The sequence below is a fragment of the Athene noctua genome, chromosome 1 (genome assembly GCF_965140245.1).
Source record: "Athene noctua chromosome 1, bAthNoc1.hap1.1, whole genome shotgun sequence".
NCBI classification, from domain to species: domain Eukaryota; kingdom Metazoa; phylum Chordata; class Aves; order Strigiformes; family Strigidae; genus Athene; species Athene noctua.
In genome coordinates this window covers 200,094-217,345 of record NC_134037.1, presented here as the reverse complement: position 1 = coordinate 217,345, position 17,252 = coordinate 200,094, and the positions used below count along the sequence as shown (strand labels likewise).

At 56.2% G+C, this 17,252-nt stretch overlaps 1 protein-coding gene across 3 annotated transcripts in view; it reads right to left on the bottom strand.

The window, feature by feature from the left end:
• IFT172 (intraflagellar transport 172) overlaps nucleotides 1-17,252 on the bottom strand; it is a 35,485-nt gene that overhangs the window by 3,390 nt on the left and 14,843 nt on the right. For 2 of the 3 annotated variants that reach the window (XR_012632353.1, XM_074895133.1), the window contains exons 16-42: nucleotides 16,911-17,078; nucleotides 16,431-16,567; nucleotides 15,505-15,612; nucleotides 14,922-15,006; nucleotides 14,513-14,605; nucleotides 14,111-14,188; nucleotides 13,497-13,745; nucleotides 12,781-12,859; nucleotides 12,276-12,396; nucleotides 11,756-11,900; nucleotides 11,593-11,682; nucleotides 11,139-11,236; nucleotides 10,162-10,297; nucleotides 9,966-10,082; nucleotides 9,347-9,489; nucleotides 8,601-8,694; nucleotides 8,298-8,362; nucleotides 7,991-8,171; nucleotides 6,790-6,899; nucleotides 6,284-6,413; nucleotides 5,616-5,714; nucleotides 5,197-5,306; nucleotides 4,662-4,725; nucleotides 4,320-4,406; nucleotides 2,333-2,449; nucleotides 1,777-1,887; nucleotides 883-1,002 (exon numbers count right to left, since the gene is read on the bottom strand). Coding sequence is in view for 2 of the 3 variants with exons in the window: in XM_074895133.1 (XP_074751234.1) it covers nucleotides 883-1,002; nucleotides 1,777-1,887; nucleotides 2,333-2,449; nucleotides 4,320-4,406; nucleotides 4,662-4,725; nucleotides 5,197-5,306; nucleotides 5,616-5,714; nucleotides 6,284-6,413; nucleotides 6,790-6,899; nucleotides 7,991-8,171; nucleotides 8,298-8,362; nucleotides 8,601-8,694; nucleotides 9,347-9,489; nucleotides 9,966-10,082; nucleotides 10,162-10,297; nucleotides 11,139-11,236; nucleotides 11,593-11,682; nucleotides 11,756-11,900; nucleotides 12,276-12,396; nucleotides 12,781-12,859; nucleotides 13,497-13,745; nucleotides 14,111-14,188; nucleotides 14,513-14,605; nucleotides 14,922-15,006; nucleotides 15,505-15,612; nucleotides 16,431-16,567; nucleotides 16,911-17,078 (3,135 nt within the window). In the remaining variant the exon portion in view is untranslated. The remainder of the gene's footprint in view (nucleotides 1-882; nucleotides 1,003-1,776; nucleotides 1,888-2,332; nucleotides 2,450-4,319; nucleotides 4,407-4,661; nucleotides 4,726-5,196; nucleotides 5,307-5,615; nucleotides 5,715-6,283; nucleotides 6,414-6,789; nucleotides 6,900-7,990; nucleotides 8,172-8,297; nucleotides 8,363-8,600; nucleotides 8,695-9,346; nucleotides 9,490-9,965; nucleotides 10,083-10,161; nucleotides 10,298-11,138; nucleotides 11,237-11,592; nucleotides 11,683-11,755; nucleotides 11,901-12,275; nucleotides 12,397-12,780; nucleotides 12,860-13,496; nucleotides 13,746-14,110; nucleotides 14,189-14,512; nucleotides 14,606-14,921; nucleotides 15,007-15,504; nucleotides 15,613-16,430; nucleotides 16,568-16,910; nucleotides 17,079-17,252) is intronic. The other variant, XM_074895134.1, reaches the window with a different exon arrangement.

Sequence of the window (17,252 nt, the reverse complement as noted above, 5' to 3'; positions counted from 1 at the left end):
CAGCACCTCAACATCCCCAGCTGTGGGCCTGGGCAGGTTTCCAAGACACCAGACTTGGTTCTTTCTGCCTGACATGTCTCTGGACCCCCAACATCCACACACACAGCCATGGGGAAGCCCCAGTCTCCCCTATGACTTTTACTGGGGCCCTAGCTGTGCCAACTTTTCTTGTTCACAGCAGGATCGATCACAGCTCCATTCCCACAGGGCTCTACCAGAATTCCACAATCCCATATGGATCAAGACTTCAGCAGGGACTCCGCTATATATCGTGGACCAGAACAAATCCCAACACATGTAAGACTCAAAAATACTCTCAGCGCCTTGTGAGTTCCAGTGCCCAGGCCCGTGAGCTCCCAAAGCCCCTGGGGGGGCCCAGCACACGGGTCAGCATCTTCCCAAGCCCTGTGTGATGCCAAGCCCCTGCTCACAAGCTCCTGGAGCCCCTGCGAGGCCCCGCAGGCTGGACCAGGAGCTCCACAAGCCCTGTGCAAAGCCAAGGGGCTCTCTAGACCCAGCGGCTCTCGTGGCCCAGGACGGCTAAGGAGGAAGCAATGTCTCTGCTGGGACGACCAGGTTTTTGTGTGATCCCTAAATTTCCACCAGTGCCTCTGCTCCTAGGAGTCATGCCGAGCACATGGATCAGCTTCCCACTGGTTTACATCTCAGCCTTAGTGGCTGGGGCAGGAGTCAGAGAAGAGTGTCCAGCTCCACTTGCCAGTGGTGAGCCCCCAGACCACTGCAGTCCCTCCTCGCACCTCCGTGATGTGTAAGTGACCCATGACGTGGCACAGCGAGCTGTGGACAGCCCTGAACCCGCCCGTCCCCACAGGGTTCTGCACTCAGGGCTGAGACCTGGCAAAGAAACTTCAGAAACCTTACCAGTTGCTTCACGCCCTGAGCTGCGGAGCGGGTGGCGTAGTAGTGAGAGATGAGCAGCATCGTTTCAAACTCTTCATGTGCTGGAGTATTTGCCTCACTTGACTTTACTAGGTTTTCACACTGAAGAAGAGAAAAGGAGAGTAATTGTGAACATGAGAGCACAAGGACACTCTTCATCCACTCAAGTCCAGGGAGAAGTTGGGGGAGAGAAGGATCTGAAATACCCAGGCAGCTCTGGGGACTGGGAAAGGGCTGGACCTTGGGTGCTCTGGGTCTCAGAGTGCTGAAGGGAGGAGGCTGTGGGAGAAGGGGAGACCAACGGTACTGCAAGAACAGACAGCGCTGGAGGCAGGGCTGAGTTTGGGTGCACAAAGGGGGGTTTGAGGTTCTCATGTATTCTAGAGGTGGGTATTTGTGGGACAGAAACAGAGAATAAGCTGTCACGGGCTCTGGCTGAGGTATTCCGGGAGAGAGAAGAAGGAGCAGAAGGCTCTGAGTGTCTCTGGGGAGATGGGCAGGGCTCTTATTTTCCCAGCTCGGTAGTTCTGTGCTTTCCCCAGGTCATTGCCTCATGCAGGGGTGCAGGAGGAAAAGCAGGCATGTTGTGATAAACTCTCAGGTAGCAGTGACACAGGGAGCTCTGCACGTGCCAGAGTCCAGACCCACTTCTAGGATTTGGCCTTGAGTGCAGGGTCATCTTCTGCCCTGACGTCTCTTGCCCAGCCATGTCCCTTCACAATATCCTGTTGTTCTACTCCACATTGTGAACGTTTCCCCATTTCCCCTCAGCTCATGTTCGACAAATAGTGCCCGTCTCACCTGGCTAGAGGCTGCTTCTCCTCCCTCCCTGCCCGGAGCCACCCGGGTGCTGGAGGTGGCCAGGCCCTCACTCACCAGGTGGAAGAGCACATCCCGCAGGTCAGCCCAGCTGGAGTAGGCCTCGGCACAATTCATGCCGGACGCGTTCACCATCTCCACGAAGAGACGCTTGTAAATGTTGAAATTCTGCAACAGAAAGGGGAGAAATCCTGAGGAGGCCAGATGGGGAGTCAGAAGTCTGAAGCTGCTGAGCACAGGCTCGAGAGCAGGGGCTCAGCATGCAGCAGCACTGCTGGCTGCAGTGGGTGCTGCAGGACACAGCAGGGAAACGGGGAAAGGGAAGAAGCTTCCTGCAGCCAGGGCACTCAGAGAGGCAAACTCGGTTCCTCTTCCTCTGGTCTTGGTGGCTGAGGTGTTCCACAAGAACACAAATACTCAGCTGCCCCCTGCTCCTTCCCCGTGGAGGATATGCCAGCAGATTGCCTTTGGTCCTCCAGCTGGGGACCCTCTGGAAGAACGCCCAGCAGCGCAGAAGTGGCTCAGACATGCTGAGCACCGGGCACCCCCGTTCTGGACTGGCAGCCCAACTCAAGGAGTGGGTCAGGGCGCAGTGACACACCATCCTCCTCACCTGTGGGTTGGCGGGTGCTCCATGGTGGACGTACAGGCTCAGGGCTTTGTCCCAGCTGCCCTCCCGGATGAGGTGGGTTGCATACAGAGCTACGTACTTGTGCAAGACCTTATAGTTCTGGAGAAGGCACACAGAAAGCAGCAGCGTTAGAGTCACGAACTGAACACTTGTCACTTGGTAGGGGTGGTTTCAGGGGCACGTACACACACCCCAACCTCAGCCTCAAAGGGCAAGACCAGGTAATCAGAGACAGACTGCACACAGCAGGTCTGGTTTTTGATTTGGGCCCCACTTGACACCTCTGTTCCTGGGTAGCTGATGCTATGCTGATCCCTCCAGACATGGAAATAAACCTGTCTTCCAGCTGTTCACCTCTTGCCAGAAGAACACTGCCCAATACCTAAAGGATGCGGTACCTCCACAGCATGGCACCACGGGTACCGACCGTGCACCAGCCCTCAGCCTCATGACAGAATGAATCTAAACACTCTGTGGACTGAGGACATTCATAATCTGCAAGGCTGCTCTAGTCCATCATTCAAATGCTGTCAGACCTCTGGCACTGGAGGTCTCCTCCGAGCGCCGCTCATCCGTGTGCGGATCACAGAAACACTTTGCTGAGGACTGACTGCCATCAGCCTGACAGAAATTCAGATGAGGAAAGACCAGTTTCACACGGGCTTAAATATAGCGATGAGTTGCAGAAGATGGTATAAAATGTGCAATCCTGTCAAAAACGAGCGATGGAAACAAGTTTATTAAGCACAAGAGAGACCAGTGCTCCAATGATATGTCTAGAACTTGAACACCCACATGTGGATGCTGGTGAAACAGCAGGTACAGGACAGTTTGGGACAAGGATTAAGTCCAGTCTGTGACCTGGTTTGATAAATGTAAATTTTTTCCTCTATAATCACTGTAGAACATCTGAGTCAAAAGTCATCAAATCCTGCACTGGTCATGGAGCAAGGTTGTGCCAACGCTTTCTTAGAGGCATAAACAGACTAACACCTTCTTGGACTCAACGGGTAGTGTTGTGCCTGGCTGACAATAAAACTGATTAAGCCTTTAAATTGAGCATTTAGAAGTTATTCTTTATGGAAGAAGATCAACACTGGTATATCCTGACAATCAGAACATGAGCGCACAAGTCTCCAAGAACCAACTGCTACAGCAAAGACCATTTGTATCACCAGAGAGGCCCGAGTCAAAAAGAAATCAAGTTTCCTGCAGCAGAGCCCACAGTCAGGTTACTGGTTACTGGATTAGAAACAAAGTTATGAAACCGCAATACAAGAGGTGACCAGTGCCTGCCTGAGCGATGAGCCCTGATGTCTGCACTAACTGCAGACTCCAGTGCTGGGGGCTGCCCTGGTACTGGACCTGAAGCAATGCCTTGCCTCAAAGAATCCACACCTGCCCTTGGTTTAGCTCCTCTACCAACCGTTGAATCAATAACCAATAACCAACCGATAACCACTGAACACAGCAAACCCTCAGAGCAGGCCCTGGTAATCCAGAGCTTCCTCCTCCTGTTCCTGCATTGGAATAGGACTGTAAAACAGTTTTGTTTTGCTTTTCTCCATTTTTATTACTCTGGCCAGTTAATTCTGCTAATTTTAGGTCTGTAAAAATGACAAAATGTCAAATTTGCTTTCTGGACAAGGCTGCCTCATTCCTGGTGACACCAGGCCTCCACAGAACGTGCAGAGAGAAGGCCTTCTTTTACAAGTCTCTTGGTTTCCATGGTACCAATTACTTCCAGCCCAAACAACCCATTTAGCTTTTTCCAATGCTCCACTAATCACAAAAATCTAAACCCAACACACTCCTGGGTTGTGACGCTTCCCTGGCCTGGTGGGGGGGGACGAAGAGAGCGAGGTGGCCGTTCCCACAGTGCCCGTCCGGGCCCCCCCCAGCTCTGCCAGGCCCGGGCTCCCCCGCCCCAGGTCCCCGAGCCGGCCCACGTCCCCCCGGAGGGACCCACCTGCTTAGCTGCCACCTCCAGGCACTTCTCCCAGCGCTCCTGCTCCGCGTACATGTCCAAAGCAGCCACGACATCGACTCCCACCAGCTGGGGAGGGAAACAACCCCAGACTCACTGTGCCAGGAAGGGTCCCGGCAGAGCAGGGCGGGCGTCACCCCCCGGCGCTTCACACACGCACTGTCCCTGCCCTTCCCCGGCACAGGGCCAGCGTCATCCTCTGGCCCACGGAAACTACCACTCACAGGCAGATTCCTCACCCCTGGGCTTATGAGGGAAAAGCCCCAAGGATCTGCACCGATCCTGGTGTCGCTCCCTAGCCTGTGAGACAGCCCAAACACGTACCGAATCCACCTTTCCTTGGCTCTTTAAATACTCCTTGTAACGCTGGTCCACATACTCCTCCGACCTACTGGGCAGAAAGAACCTTAACAGACAGCAAGATCAATAGTGCCTTCCATCAGCGCAGAGGCCGGATTCAACTTTGTCTGCTCTGGGAGAAAGGGGACTTAGAGCTGTGCCACGTCTTTCCAGCCTGCTGCCAGGAGCAGAGGCTGCAGGGGCAAGAAAGGGTCTGGGCAGCTCTTTCCAACATAGTGTGTGAGGAGAGGAAGGGATCACCGGATTTCCAGAAGAAAATGCATGTAGAGGATTATGCCGGGGGGGGGGGGGGGAGATGGGGACAGCAATGGGACAGAAGGGGATAAGGGTTTCCATGGGACATGTGGCAGCAGAACAGTGTCAGGACAGTAAATGGCTGGGGAAAGGCCCTGTGGGGAGAATCCTGGGAACGTGGGGCTGCTGGACAGGACAGGGAAGGGATTATTTGGGGGTGGGAGAGGGAGCAGGAAGAGCATGACTTGAGAAGGCCAGGGCACACCTGGGGTCCAGCTCCTTGGCCACGTGCTTGGCTTTGCTCCACTCCTCCCCTTCAATGAAGGCGTCGATAGCCTCCCGGACCAGGTCCAGGCTGAGGTAGAGCTCGGCTGCCTGCAGAGCACAGACACCCCATGGCACACAAAACCCCAGTGGCCCCGGCTGCAGCTGGTGCTGTTGGAAGTGACCAGCACACAGCAGCCACAGAAAGTCTCTTCCCAAAAGACAGCCTCCCTTCTCCGCCTCCTGCACCCTCCCAAGGCCTGGCTCTCTCACACTACCCCAGGACTCCATCCCTTCCCCTGCTTCCTCCTCCTGGAGGACCCTGCGCTTCCCAGGGCCACCCACCCATCACCCCAGGATGTGACGTGGCCTCAGCTCTCCCCCTCTTTCAGAAGCCTGGGGGCAGGAGCCAGCCCTCACCGCACTGTATTTCTTCATGGCCACCAGCTGAGGAGCCACTGTCCGAGTCACCTCCATGCTCTGTGACTGACCCAAGAATTTAATGGCCAGCTCAGCAGCCTGTGAAGAGAAATTGTCAGCAGCATGAGCGATAAAAGCTGTTCAAAGAGGGATGAAGCTGGGAAGAGCTCACTCCCAGCTGGAAGACAGAGAGTCATGAGCATCTGAACTATGAGGGAAGGTGAGAAGAAATGACAGCCCACTCCAGCAAAGAGGCAAAGCCCAGCCACTTCCACACACGGGAGAAGATCAGACAAGGACAGATTTGTTGTTGAAGCTGGTACAAGAGCACAGGCATGAGTGGGAAGTATGAACAAAGGCTGGTGGACATAGACCATGAGGAAAAGAAAGGGCCCTCATCTAGGCAAGGGCTAAGTCATAAATTCCAGCTCTTCTGCGCAGGGAGATAGGGGCACAGACAGCAGCACGCTGCTGAAGTGGTGCTGGAGCAAGGTCAGTGCAGTGAGGGTAAGCACACGGCCCCTCCTGCCTTGGCAGAGCAGCCGCAAAGACCCTGCGGGGCCCCGCAGTGACCCGGGTACCCCCGGGACGTGCCATGGGCTGTGGGAGAGCGGAGAGGCGAAGGGAATTGAGCGGAGAGGCGAAGGGAATCGCAGCCCCACACGTACCTTCAGCAAGCACTTCTCCCTCAGGGCGCTGTCGCTGGGATCCCGCACCTTGAGGTAGCAGTCCACGGCCCTGGCGTGCTCCCCAGCCTGCTCCCAGTCCTGCGCCTGCTCCAGCAGCCCCTCTGTCCCTCTGCAGGGGGGAGGCGGGTGAGCAGGGCCGGGGCACTGCCGGGGATCCCGTGGACAGCGCTGGGGGCACGGGCACAGCAGAGCCCAGGCGGGGGCCTGGGGGGCCTGAGCGAGGGGCGCACACGGCTGCTGCTGCGAGCCGATTAGGGACCCTGGGGAGATGCGCTGGGGACCTGGGAGAGCTGTGAGGGGCAAGGAGACACCTGGGAGACCTCAGATGGCAAGAATAAGCCTAGAGTCTCCCAGGGCAGGGAGGAAGGACGTTAGGAAACCTGTGCAGCAAGAAGGCCAGGGTGCTGGAGAAAGAAACAACGGGATGTCGCGGATCCCGTCAGGCCCACGGTGGCCGAGGGACAGAGCCACCTGCCCGTCCTTACCCGGAGCCCTTCTGGGCAGCCTCCCGGCCACACTCCTCCTGCAGCTCTTCCAGCCGACCAGGCACGTACTCCTTGCTGATCCGCAGGGCCTCGGTCCACATCCCAGCCTCCTGCACAAGCACATTGGGCAGAACCAACTTTCACCAGCTGCCCAGGACACCCCACTCTCCCAGCGTCAGAACACAGCAGCCTCTCGTGTCACCTTGCCAGAGGACCCCTGGAAGTGACAACCACAGCAGAACCACCCAATTCCTTCCCCCGCCGAAATGGCACCTCTTTGTCTCCATTCACCCCAGCTACCTCAGGCCAAAGTGCTCATCCCTCCTACCTGCCTCTGTGGCTCCTGCAGCCTCCCAGCGCACCCCCTCGTGCTGCCCCTGGGGACCACCTGTACTCTGGCAGGATACTCCCTCCTAGAGCTGTGAGAGGGCCAAGCTGTGAAATCTCTGCTGGTTCAGCCTTCCATGGGCAGGCCAGAATTAAGTTCTACTAGGGAACACCCAAGTAAATGGTTTCTCTTTGGCTACTATGCTGGTTTTGGCTGGGATAAAGCTGATTTTCTTCACAGCAGCTAGTATGGGGCTGTTTTTCAGATCTGTGCTGTGTTGATAAGCCAGGGATGTTTTAGTTACTGCTGAGCAGGGCTTGCACAGAGCCAAGGCCTTTCCTGCTCCTCACCCTGAGTGGCTGGGGGTGCACAGGGGTTGGGAGGGGACGCAGCTGGGACAGCCAACCCAAGGAATGTCCCACAGCACAGGGCACCGTGCTCAGCACGTGGAGCTGGGGGAGGAAGGAGGCAAGTGGGGGGACGTTCGGAGTGGTGGCGTTTGTCTTCCCAAGTCACTGTTCCACGTGGGCCAGCCCTGCTTCACTGCAGACGGCTGAGCACCCCCTGCCCACGGGAAGAGGTGAAAGCATTCCTTGTTTTGCTTTGCTTGCGCACATGGCTTTTGCTTTACTTACTACACCATCTTTATCTCAACCCATGAGTTTTCTCACTTTTAGTCTTCCAATTCTCTCTCCTATCCCACCAGGGGAGGCAAGCAAGTGGCTGTGTGGGGCCGAGTTGCCAGCTGGGGTCAAACCACGACAGCTACAAAGCTGACAGGGAGAGCTGGGAGGGGGATTTCACTCCTCCTCCACCCAAACCAGGTTCTTGTCCTGTGAGGAAGGCAACGATGTTGCTACAAACTACACTCACCTTGTAGTAGTTTATGGCCAGCTCAGGTCTCTGTGCCCGCAGGAGGAAGGCCTCTGCTTTCTGGAACTCTCTCTGCTCAAAGGCAAAGCGTGCCTGTCCCACCAGCACGTCCGCCACGCTGCCCGGGTCATGAGCCTCAGCCACACGCTGGGCAGCATCCCAGTTCTGGTTATGCACAAACCTGGGGGGGTCAATGGGAGGTGGAACAAGGGGTACGGCAGGGAGAGGCCAGTGCTGGAGAAGCGCCCAGGCTGGCACCATACGGGGAGAGGAGATGCAGCAGGCCAGGATGGGGAAGGACACGTACATCAGCACAGCCTCCTTGGGTTTCCCAGCTTTAATAAATTCTGCTTCAGCCTCTTCAAATTTGCCCTAGGAGAGAGGAAGGAATTTGCTTGCTTTCCTGCCCCGAAACCACTGTGTGACCTCCATAGAGGCACCATCTACCACGAGGCAGAGAGGATTTATGAAACAAAGACGTGTGTGGAAGCTTGGGGCTGTCACTGTGGAGCCTTCAGTAACTGCAGCCATAAAAACACCGGCTACAGCAGCCCCTGGGGCAACTGTTCGGTGACCAGGGAACTCCCACCTACCCATGGGGTAGAATTACCTCATCCTCTAGGAACATGGCATACTTCAAGTGGATCTCTGGCATCTTCTGCTTCATGGAGACACGGGCCAGTTCAAAAGCAAATTCAAAGACCCTGCAACGAAAGAGAAAACGGGGTGAGAGCAGGGCTATGTGCTGTGAGGGCAGGCCTTCATCAGGAGCAAGCTGTCAGGGAGAGCACACTGGGAGAGGAGAGGGGAGGGCAGAGGGTGCCGAGTGAATGGGCACTGCCCATTCCTCTTGTTCCTGATCAGAGAACAGGAGCTTTTAGAGCCCCCACTATGGAAATTCAGCTCCTTCACACTCGCTGTTAGTGCCAGAGGCCCTTGGTCCAACCCTCAGGGCAGGCGATGAGACTCCCCCAAGGCCAGTGACGATGCGGGAGCTGGGGCAGCAGCCATGAATGGTGGTGCAGGTGGAGGGCTGCCTGGGTGTGGAGTGGGGCCAAGACTCTCCTGGCAGGCAGATACTCCTGATGACCCGAGGAATGCCTCCTCCTGCATTCAGAGGCCCTCACCAGGTAAACTGCTGAGGCTAATGGGCAAACTGCTTTTGCCTGCCCTGCTCTGACCTGACATTTGAGAGCTAACAGCGGACAGGAAGCGCAATGTGCCCGTGAGGATGTAGGGTGGGTGGGAGACGTGTCGTGACCCGGACCTGCGGCCAGCAGTGCAGAGTTGTCCTGGGACACCCTTTCTCCGGCGAGGCAGATGGGAGAGGAGCGCCGGGCTGGCGGACGTGCTTACCCGTTGTCTGCCGCGTGGTCAATGGCCGTCTCCAGAAGCCCGAATTTACTGAGGAGTTTCACAGCTGCCTCTCCACCCAGGCTCTTTGCCCACATGTAGGCCACGTGCTTATAGGCGTTGGCTCCTCCATGTGCCTTGGCCACCTGTCCAAAGCAAAGGAAGCACAAGAGCCCAATGCATCCGCCGCCAGCAGGCTGAGCCAGGGCTCCTCTCGCACGTGATGCTGGTTGCCATGAGGGAGCACCAACACCAGCCATGGTCTCCTGAGGAACCCCTGTGCAGCCACCGCTGGGCTGGGGAGAGCGAGGCGAAGGCTCACACAGCAGAGCAGAAAAGAGGCTGCTGCCTCCTCAGCCTGGCCCGCACTGTTAGTGGGCAGCAGCGAGCCCTGGCAACCTGCATCCACCCCGCGGGGAGCAGGGCTGGCACGGGGCTGCTGGGAGGCTACGGGCAGAGCGGTGCCTCCGGGTGCCATGGTTAGAGGCAGAGCAGTGCCTGGGGCACGGCAGTGCTGGGCAGAGCCCAGCGTCCAGCCCTGCTGGGACAGAGCAGCTCCCACCAGGACCCGCAGCCAAAGCCCCAGCCCTGCGCAGCGGGGTAGCGGTGAGGTGATTATTACCCGGTAAGCTTCTTCCCACATGTCATTGGCTCTGTACATGTTTACTGTGGCCTTCCAGTCCTTTGCTTCCAGGTAGTGGTACTCAGCCTCCTGTAAGCGTCCCTCTGCCTCCAGCTCCTGCAAATCGGGGCGATGGGTGAGTGACACTCCTGTCCCTGCTTGGTGTGGCTGGTCCCCTGCCACGAGGTGAGCTCACCTTGCCCAGGTGCAGGTGGGTATCGCTGAGCAGTTCCTTGTGGTACTTGGCGACCAGGCAAACCATCTCATCGTACATCTTACACTTCTTGTACATGGTGATGGCCAGATCAGGTTCGTTCACAGTGACATACAGCCTGGGAAGGAACACGAGCACGTTCCAACGGCCCGGCTGAGGGCAGACCAGGCCCTGCAGTCCCTCTGTGTCTCACAGCCGGGTCCCATCCACACTGCCGAGGGGCAACTGTGCAGTGTGAGGGCTGTGGCCGCCAGGCTGCACACAGCTCGGGCAGAGCCCTTCTGGTAGCCCACCACCAGCTGCAGCAGGGCAAAGCGATTCCCTCCACCCCAAGCTGTGACGGGGAGGGAGCCTCTGGGCTGCTGCGACCTGCTCTCATCATGGCCTCCAACCTGAGGCTGTCAGTCCTGCTAGGATGGCAACAGGACGGTGTCAGCTCAACTCACTCCTATCAGCTAGCAGAAGGGCTAAAGCCAGGGTGACCTCGGCAGCTGCAATGCCCCTCTCATGCCCTGGATGTCCTTGAGCTCAGGCACCACGGCATGAGACACACAGCTGTGCTTGTCCCTGCACCTACTTGTGGTGTTACTCATCTAGAACTGACAACATTAGTAACCTGGATGGGGAACACTCCACTTTCCATACCTTATCCTCAGCTGCCCATGGCAGATCAGATACAGCACTCCGCAGTGGGCAAAAGCCTTGCTGCACTTCCTCTGCTACATCAGACAGCTGCCCCCCACCTGCACCCCCTTTCTGTCCCGGTGGACACAACACTAACAGCCAGTGACTTCTCCTCCTATGAAATACCAGCTCTAAGTCTCCATGTGTGGAGGGAGCACCCCCAACCTTTCCAAATCCTAGTCCCAAACTCTACTCCCACCCAGGAAATGGCTCCTCCCCACTACAGCCATTTTTTCAGGGCTCAGACTTGGACTAGCACCAAGGAAGACGCTCACCTCTCTGCTTCTTTGTACTTGCCCTGCTTCTCCATCTCCTGCGCCTGGGTTACGTAGAGCACAGACACATCTTCCTGACTCATACACTTGACTGCCAGCTGCCAAAAGGAACACGCATGGAGAAACTACAGCACACTGCACAGCTTGATACGTGGTAGTGGCGGGAAGGGGAAAACCAATCTCCTTCCTGTTACGACCTGGGGTATGTGCTATGTGCTCTGCAGGGGAGAGCCCCCTTGGAGAGGGCTGTTTGTGTCACGGGTGCACCCACCCGGGGCTGCTGAAGTACAGCAGGGCACAGACAGGAGGAGAATACAGGGACTGAATTCCTGCTGGACCCGGACGCCCCTCATGCATCCTCTGGGACAAGTGCTGGTTGGGCAGCACCACCACGTCCCGACAGACATTCCACCAAGTGGGGTGAGGTGCCCAGAGCTTCAGCTTCCGACTCTACCTTGTGAGCCTGCTCCCAGAGCCCGGCCTGCGTGTACATGTCAATGGCCTCCTTGGTCTGGTCTCCCTTGGTGTACAGCTCCTCCGCAACCTGCAGGGAAACCACCAAACTCCCCAGTCCCAAGAGACACCAGAGCACCTGCGACTGTGCTCTGAGGCCTCACCTGATACTCCTGTAAAGCTGCATAGTGCTGGGCAATCTTCACATAATATTTGGCTGCCGTCTGTTTGTCCTGCAAGTCCAAAATGTAGATGGCCTTCTTCCACTGCCGGGCCCCCAAAGCTGCCTCAATGGCCTTAATCGAGCACCTGGCATCAGAAAGGTAACTCCTGTCAGCCGGGCAGCAGCCGTCTCCTCCAGCTGAGCTAAGGCAGGGAGACCAGAGCGCTCTGCTGCACGATGCTCCCTCCCAGGTTAGAGCAAAAAGGATCTGAATAACTGGCAAAGCTAAGGGGAAAGCATGAAGAACTGGGAGAGCAGGGAAGAGTAATTAGGGACGAACGGCCTTGGGAGAGATGCAGGAAGGGATCTGTGGCCGGGGCCAGCAGAGACTGCCCATAAGCACCAGGGGCACTGGCAAAGCGGGGCCGAGGGGGCTTATTCAGGTAAGACCCTGCTGATATCAACTTCAGAGCTTGCCAGGTCACACTGCTGCTGGTTATACAGCCAACACCTGCCCTCACCTGGCTTCGATATAATGGTTAATAGCAGCATCCAGCTGTTTCTGCTGCACCAGGTGGTCTCCCCAGGCCTCCTCCAGCTGCACCACCTCTGCGGGAAACGCCAGGCGAGCCAGCTCCACGGCTGTAAGGGACATCAGAACCGGTGAGGAAATGGAACCGTGAGGCCAACAGCGGCCTTGGATGGGGCACAGAGGGAGGGGAATGGTGAGGGGCTGGCCCATGCCAGCTCCAGTGGGCTGCCCGTCAGGCTGAGCCCTGCGGAGAGCTGGACCAAGCCCATGCTGGCTCAGCCAACGCCATCAAGCCTTGGGAATTTGGGAACGGGATGCAGTTCTGGGACTGTGTGCAGGCACAACTCTAAGATACATCCAGAGTGGGATGATCCATGGGAGCTGCAGAGCATCCAGGCATCTCCAGAATCCAGGGCAAGAGCTCGTGTTGCCACCAGGCCAGAGCGCCCAGGCTCCTGCTGGGGATGGAGGGGGGGAACACGTTCAGCACGTACCTTTCAGGAAGGCGCTGCCCTTGCAGTAGCACTCCAGGGCCTTCCGGGGGCTCCCAACCTTCTCAAACAGGTCTCCAGCCTAAGGACAAATACAAGCTGCCAGTTTCCAGAGCCACTGTCTCCCCACACCATGCTGCCAGTCCCACGTACAGAGCCTGTCAGTCCACACTTCTGTTTTAAAACTGTCACCTAATAACAAGTAGTTACTAACTTTTTGTGTTACTAGGCACAGAGAATAATCACTTCCTTACGATACTCATGGTTTTGTGTTCAAAACCCACTTTGGTTTTCTTCCTTAGCTTTCCCATTTAGGCTACCTTATACAAAAGCTGTACCATCGGTTTTTATTCTACTGTGGGGAAGCACTGTACAGTTGTACAGTGACACCAAGTTTTCAGTTTGATTCACAGCTCCTTTCCTGTTGGTTCCTACCTTCCCAAGGGCCTCCTTGGCTATTACCAAACACCCAGCTGACGTTTCAGAGATGTCGTCAATGAGTTGTGATCTTTTTCCTGACTAATAACAGTGATTTTAGACCTTGCCCATGTATAATGGATGTAGTTAGGATTTCCTCCCAAACTCTAACTGCAGATTTATCAACATAGAATCACATCTGCTACCTTCCAGCTCAGTCCCCCTGCCTTCCACAGACGCAGGGAACAGGGTAGGAGCTTTGATGCCACTCAGGAGGGAGCCCGGGGGCATGGGCCACGCACCTGCTCATAGAGCTCCCCTCTGATCAGCGCCGTGGAGACCTTGCTGATGACATCCCCGTTGGTCAGGAGCTCCTCCCTGCTCATGGCCAGCCGTGCCGCTTTGGCTGGCAGCCCTGCCCGCAGATATAAGCTGATGGCTGCCAAGTAGTCGCCCTGTGCCTCTTGGACCTCCCCAGCCTTCTCTTCCTGCTGGGTATCCAGCAGCCACTGGTAGTAACCCCGCCGCAGCTTATCCAGCATGGGGTGTCCCTGTTGAGAAATACAGCACTGGCTGACCTGGGCAAGGCAAGATGTTGTGCTGCTCCTCCTGCTAGTTTATGGCACCAGACCACTTGCTGCCTGCTTAGCAGACACCACGCTGCCAGCCCTGGGTGCAGCCACTGCATCATCCATTCTTTTTTAGAAGCCCCAGATACTCCTAAAGCCATTTCAGTAGCTTTTCTCCCCACTATTCACCCAGGTCTGTACCTGCATCAGCGCAACCTTCTGCCTGGAGCCCTCCAAGCAGAAGCGAGGCCCTGGCAGGGCAGGAGGACCCAGACCTGGCACAGACACCCCCACAGAAGCCTTGCCAAGCAAGCCCAGCCCACAGCCCAGCGCAGCTGCTTCCGTACCTTGGCCTCGGCAACCACGATGCATTCGTCCCACATGTGCAGCTCCTGGTACATGTCCATGGCCTCCTCCGTGGCGTTCTGCGTCAGAGAGCAAAGTGTCAGCCTGAGGGCTCCATTAAGCAGACACACTGTCACTGAACTCCCATAGTGGGCAGGGTTAGATGTGCAGAAAACACCTGAAAAAGTGTACTGTCCCCTTTACGTGGATATACATCCTCCCTCACCCTCTTCATGCACCCCAGGGCAATCCTACACCTTGGAACAGGAAATATCTCCTATTTCAGGGCAAAACCTCTTCTCCCAGATGAAAGCAACCTCCTCTTTTTCTCTTTCACACCAGAGCACAAACCTCCCTGCTCGGAAATAAGTGAGACCTTTTCTGCTCCTTGTTCCTCTACTTACCTGTTCCAGGAAGATCATCTCTGCCAGCTTGTAGTTCTTGTCTAGCATGGCCAGGCGGGCACGCACCAGATAATGGTCTGTACCATCCCCACCCTGCGGACACCAGTTAGCAAAGTCAGACTGCTGAGTGAGAGAACGGACTGATGCAAGGGGGGGACTGCAGGTGGGGTCTGTGTCATGACAGAAACGAAAGAAGGCAGGTGAGAATCACACAAGTGACAAGGCAGGAGCAGTATGGAAGGGCCAGCCTGGCAGGTGTGGATGAAGGGTTGTGTCAGCAGTTTCTACACTGTCTCTAGCAGGTACCGCTCTGGAGCAGGATACTGTTGGGCACGGACACAGAAGGTAACGTGCATGCAACTATTTACAGCAAAGAGCTGCCCTGCACAGCAGAAAAAGTTTAACTTACGTGCTCTCGAGCTGCCTGGTCAGCAATAGCATTGGTTTCATGCAGAAATCGAGCCTTTGCTGTGTTGCCCAGAGCTGCAAAGCACCTGGGAAGAGCACAGCAGTTAGTCAACAACCAGGTTTTGTTGCCCACTGTTGGTCCAAGAGAAGAAAATCAGAACGCGGGCAGCAGATCCAGCTCTGCAAGCAGGAGGCAGGGCAGCCCTGCTTCAGGACAAGGGTTTGCCAAGACCCTCACTCAGATGTGTCCTCTAGCCCTGCTCCGCGGGAGAGGCCACTGGCGGGGCCAGCGCTTGAGCTTGAGACACACTGAGCCTGTCACGGGCAGCTCCCACAGCCTGCCTGCACCCTGCCTGTCACAGGCAGCTGCAGCACAGTGAGGGCTCCCTGCCCCCAGTCCCAGCGTTACTGTCTAGAGCAAAAGGGCCAGGTCACTGCCTGGACTGGAGAACACTCAACCCTCCAATGCAGTGCATCATCCAGGCCACACACAAAGTCACATCTTTAGTTAGACCCGGGTTTCTGTGAGGGATTCAGTAAAGAGAGTGTTCAAGCCAGACAGATGTTACAGCTTCTTCCTGTACCTCTCTGCAATGTGCAGCTGCCTTGCTTCCAAAGCCAGTCTGCTCAGAGTCCTCCACATGGCTTCAGTCTCTGTGGACATCTCCAGTGTCTCCAAGAACGCCGTAGCCCTCGAGACAGAGAGATTTGCACTGTCAGTATCAGAAGAGCTCTGTGAGGAAAATCCTAGGCTGACACAGGAGCTTCCTAACAAGAGTTGCACTGAAAACAAAGCAAGCTGGGTGTGACCAGTTCTGAAGAGGGTTGTGCAACACAGGCCTGACACACCAGGGGAAAATTCACAGATCTGGGTGATCCCTCTCGGGTAACGTTCTGGGAGGTGTATGATCAGCAAAAGGCTGGAGCAGTGCGGGGCAAACCCGAAGTGTTGTGTCTGAAGCAAGTCACTGGTGCAGTCTCTCAAGTGGGAACAGTGCTATGAAGACATGAAATGTTCAACCCTGGTCCGTTGTAAAGGCCTGTAACAACGTCAGCAGTGCCCAGGTGGCTACCAGGACTGCTTCAGGCAGTCAGTTTTGACACCGCACAGCTCCTGCGTGTTTCCACGACACTGCCACCATCCCTGGAGGGGCAGCAGCAAAAGCACCCGAGTACCCAGGTTCACAGCTGGTTGCCACAGAAGACACTTTTCACTGCAGACAAGTGAAAACTGCCCTCAGCCAATTTCTGCCAGTGTCAGTGGGACCGGAGTGACCAGTCTCTTGTGCCCCCGAGTTCGAAATCACAGAGCTGTGAGGGTGAGAAAGCTGAATACTCACTCCTGAAGGACTCTGCTGCCCATTACAGCCAGACCTGGCCCCCAGTGTCACGCTCAGAGCCTAAACCTCAGCTCCCTGTGCAAGCTGTGCTGCTGTAGCTCATGGATCACTGACTCTCAGACACCTGCCGGGGCGACCTGCCCCCCCCACGCGGCGTATCCAGCACCTACCTGTGATAATCCCCATCGTCAATGGCAGTTCCAAACTCTATGAGGCCTTCATCCAGGGTGTAGGACACGGTGTTCACCCCTTCGGATACCACCACTTCAGTCTTCCCATCATTCCGTTCCAGGTCTATGATATCCCCCTGGGAAGAGTCCAGCTGTCAACACCCCGCACCCTCCTACAGTTCACGGGGCGGGGGGGGTGACAGCACTGGGACAGCCCTGTGAATGAGCTCGCACTGAGCAGACACATCCTTATCTCACCAGACAGAAGGAAAAAGCCACCGAGCAGCTCCTTGCTATATTAACTGTCCCCACCTTCTGCCAGAAAAGCCTGCCACAAAGCTGGCAGATGAGCTCAGATTTTGCCCAGAAGCAGCCCAGTTCCCCTCTGCCTCCCTTCCGCAAAGCGCCCCAGACTGTTCCCACTCGTGAGCAGGAGGTGACAGAAACTGCTGAAGGTAGTCAAAGTCTCCAGAGTTTTACCTTCAGAGGAAACATGGTGACTCGCTCTGGAGCATCGATGTTATACCAAACGCAGAGGCTGTTTCTGTTCTGAGCCACCACCACGTCACTGCCTGGGACCCACTGCACGTAGGAGCAGTAGTTCAAAATGGTTGTCTTGGTGCCACTTCCAATGTCATAGAGCTGCAACTGGAGTGGGGAAGAGGAGAAAAAGGCTCAGCTGGGTTCATGGCTGGACTGCTAGTCACAGGAGCATGGCAGAAGCATCTGAGCAAGCAGCTTGTAAACGGGTATGGCCAACCAGGAATCAGACTGTTTCCAAGATACGCAGCCCAAACTCCCACACTGTTACTCACACACATT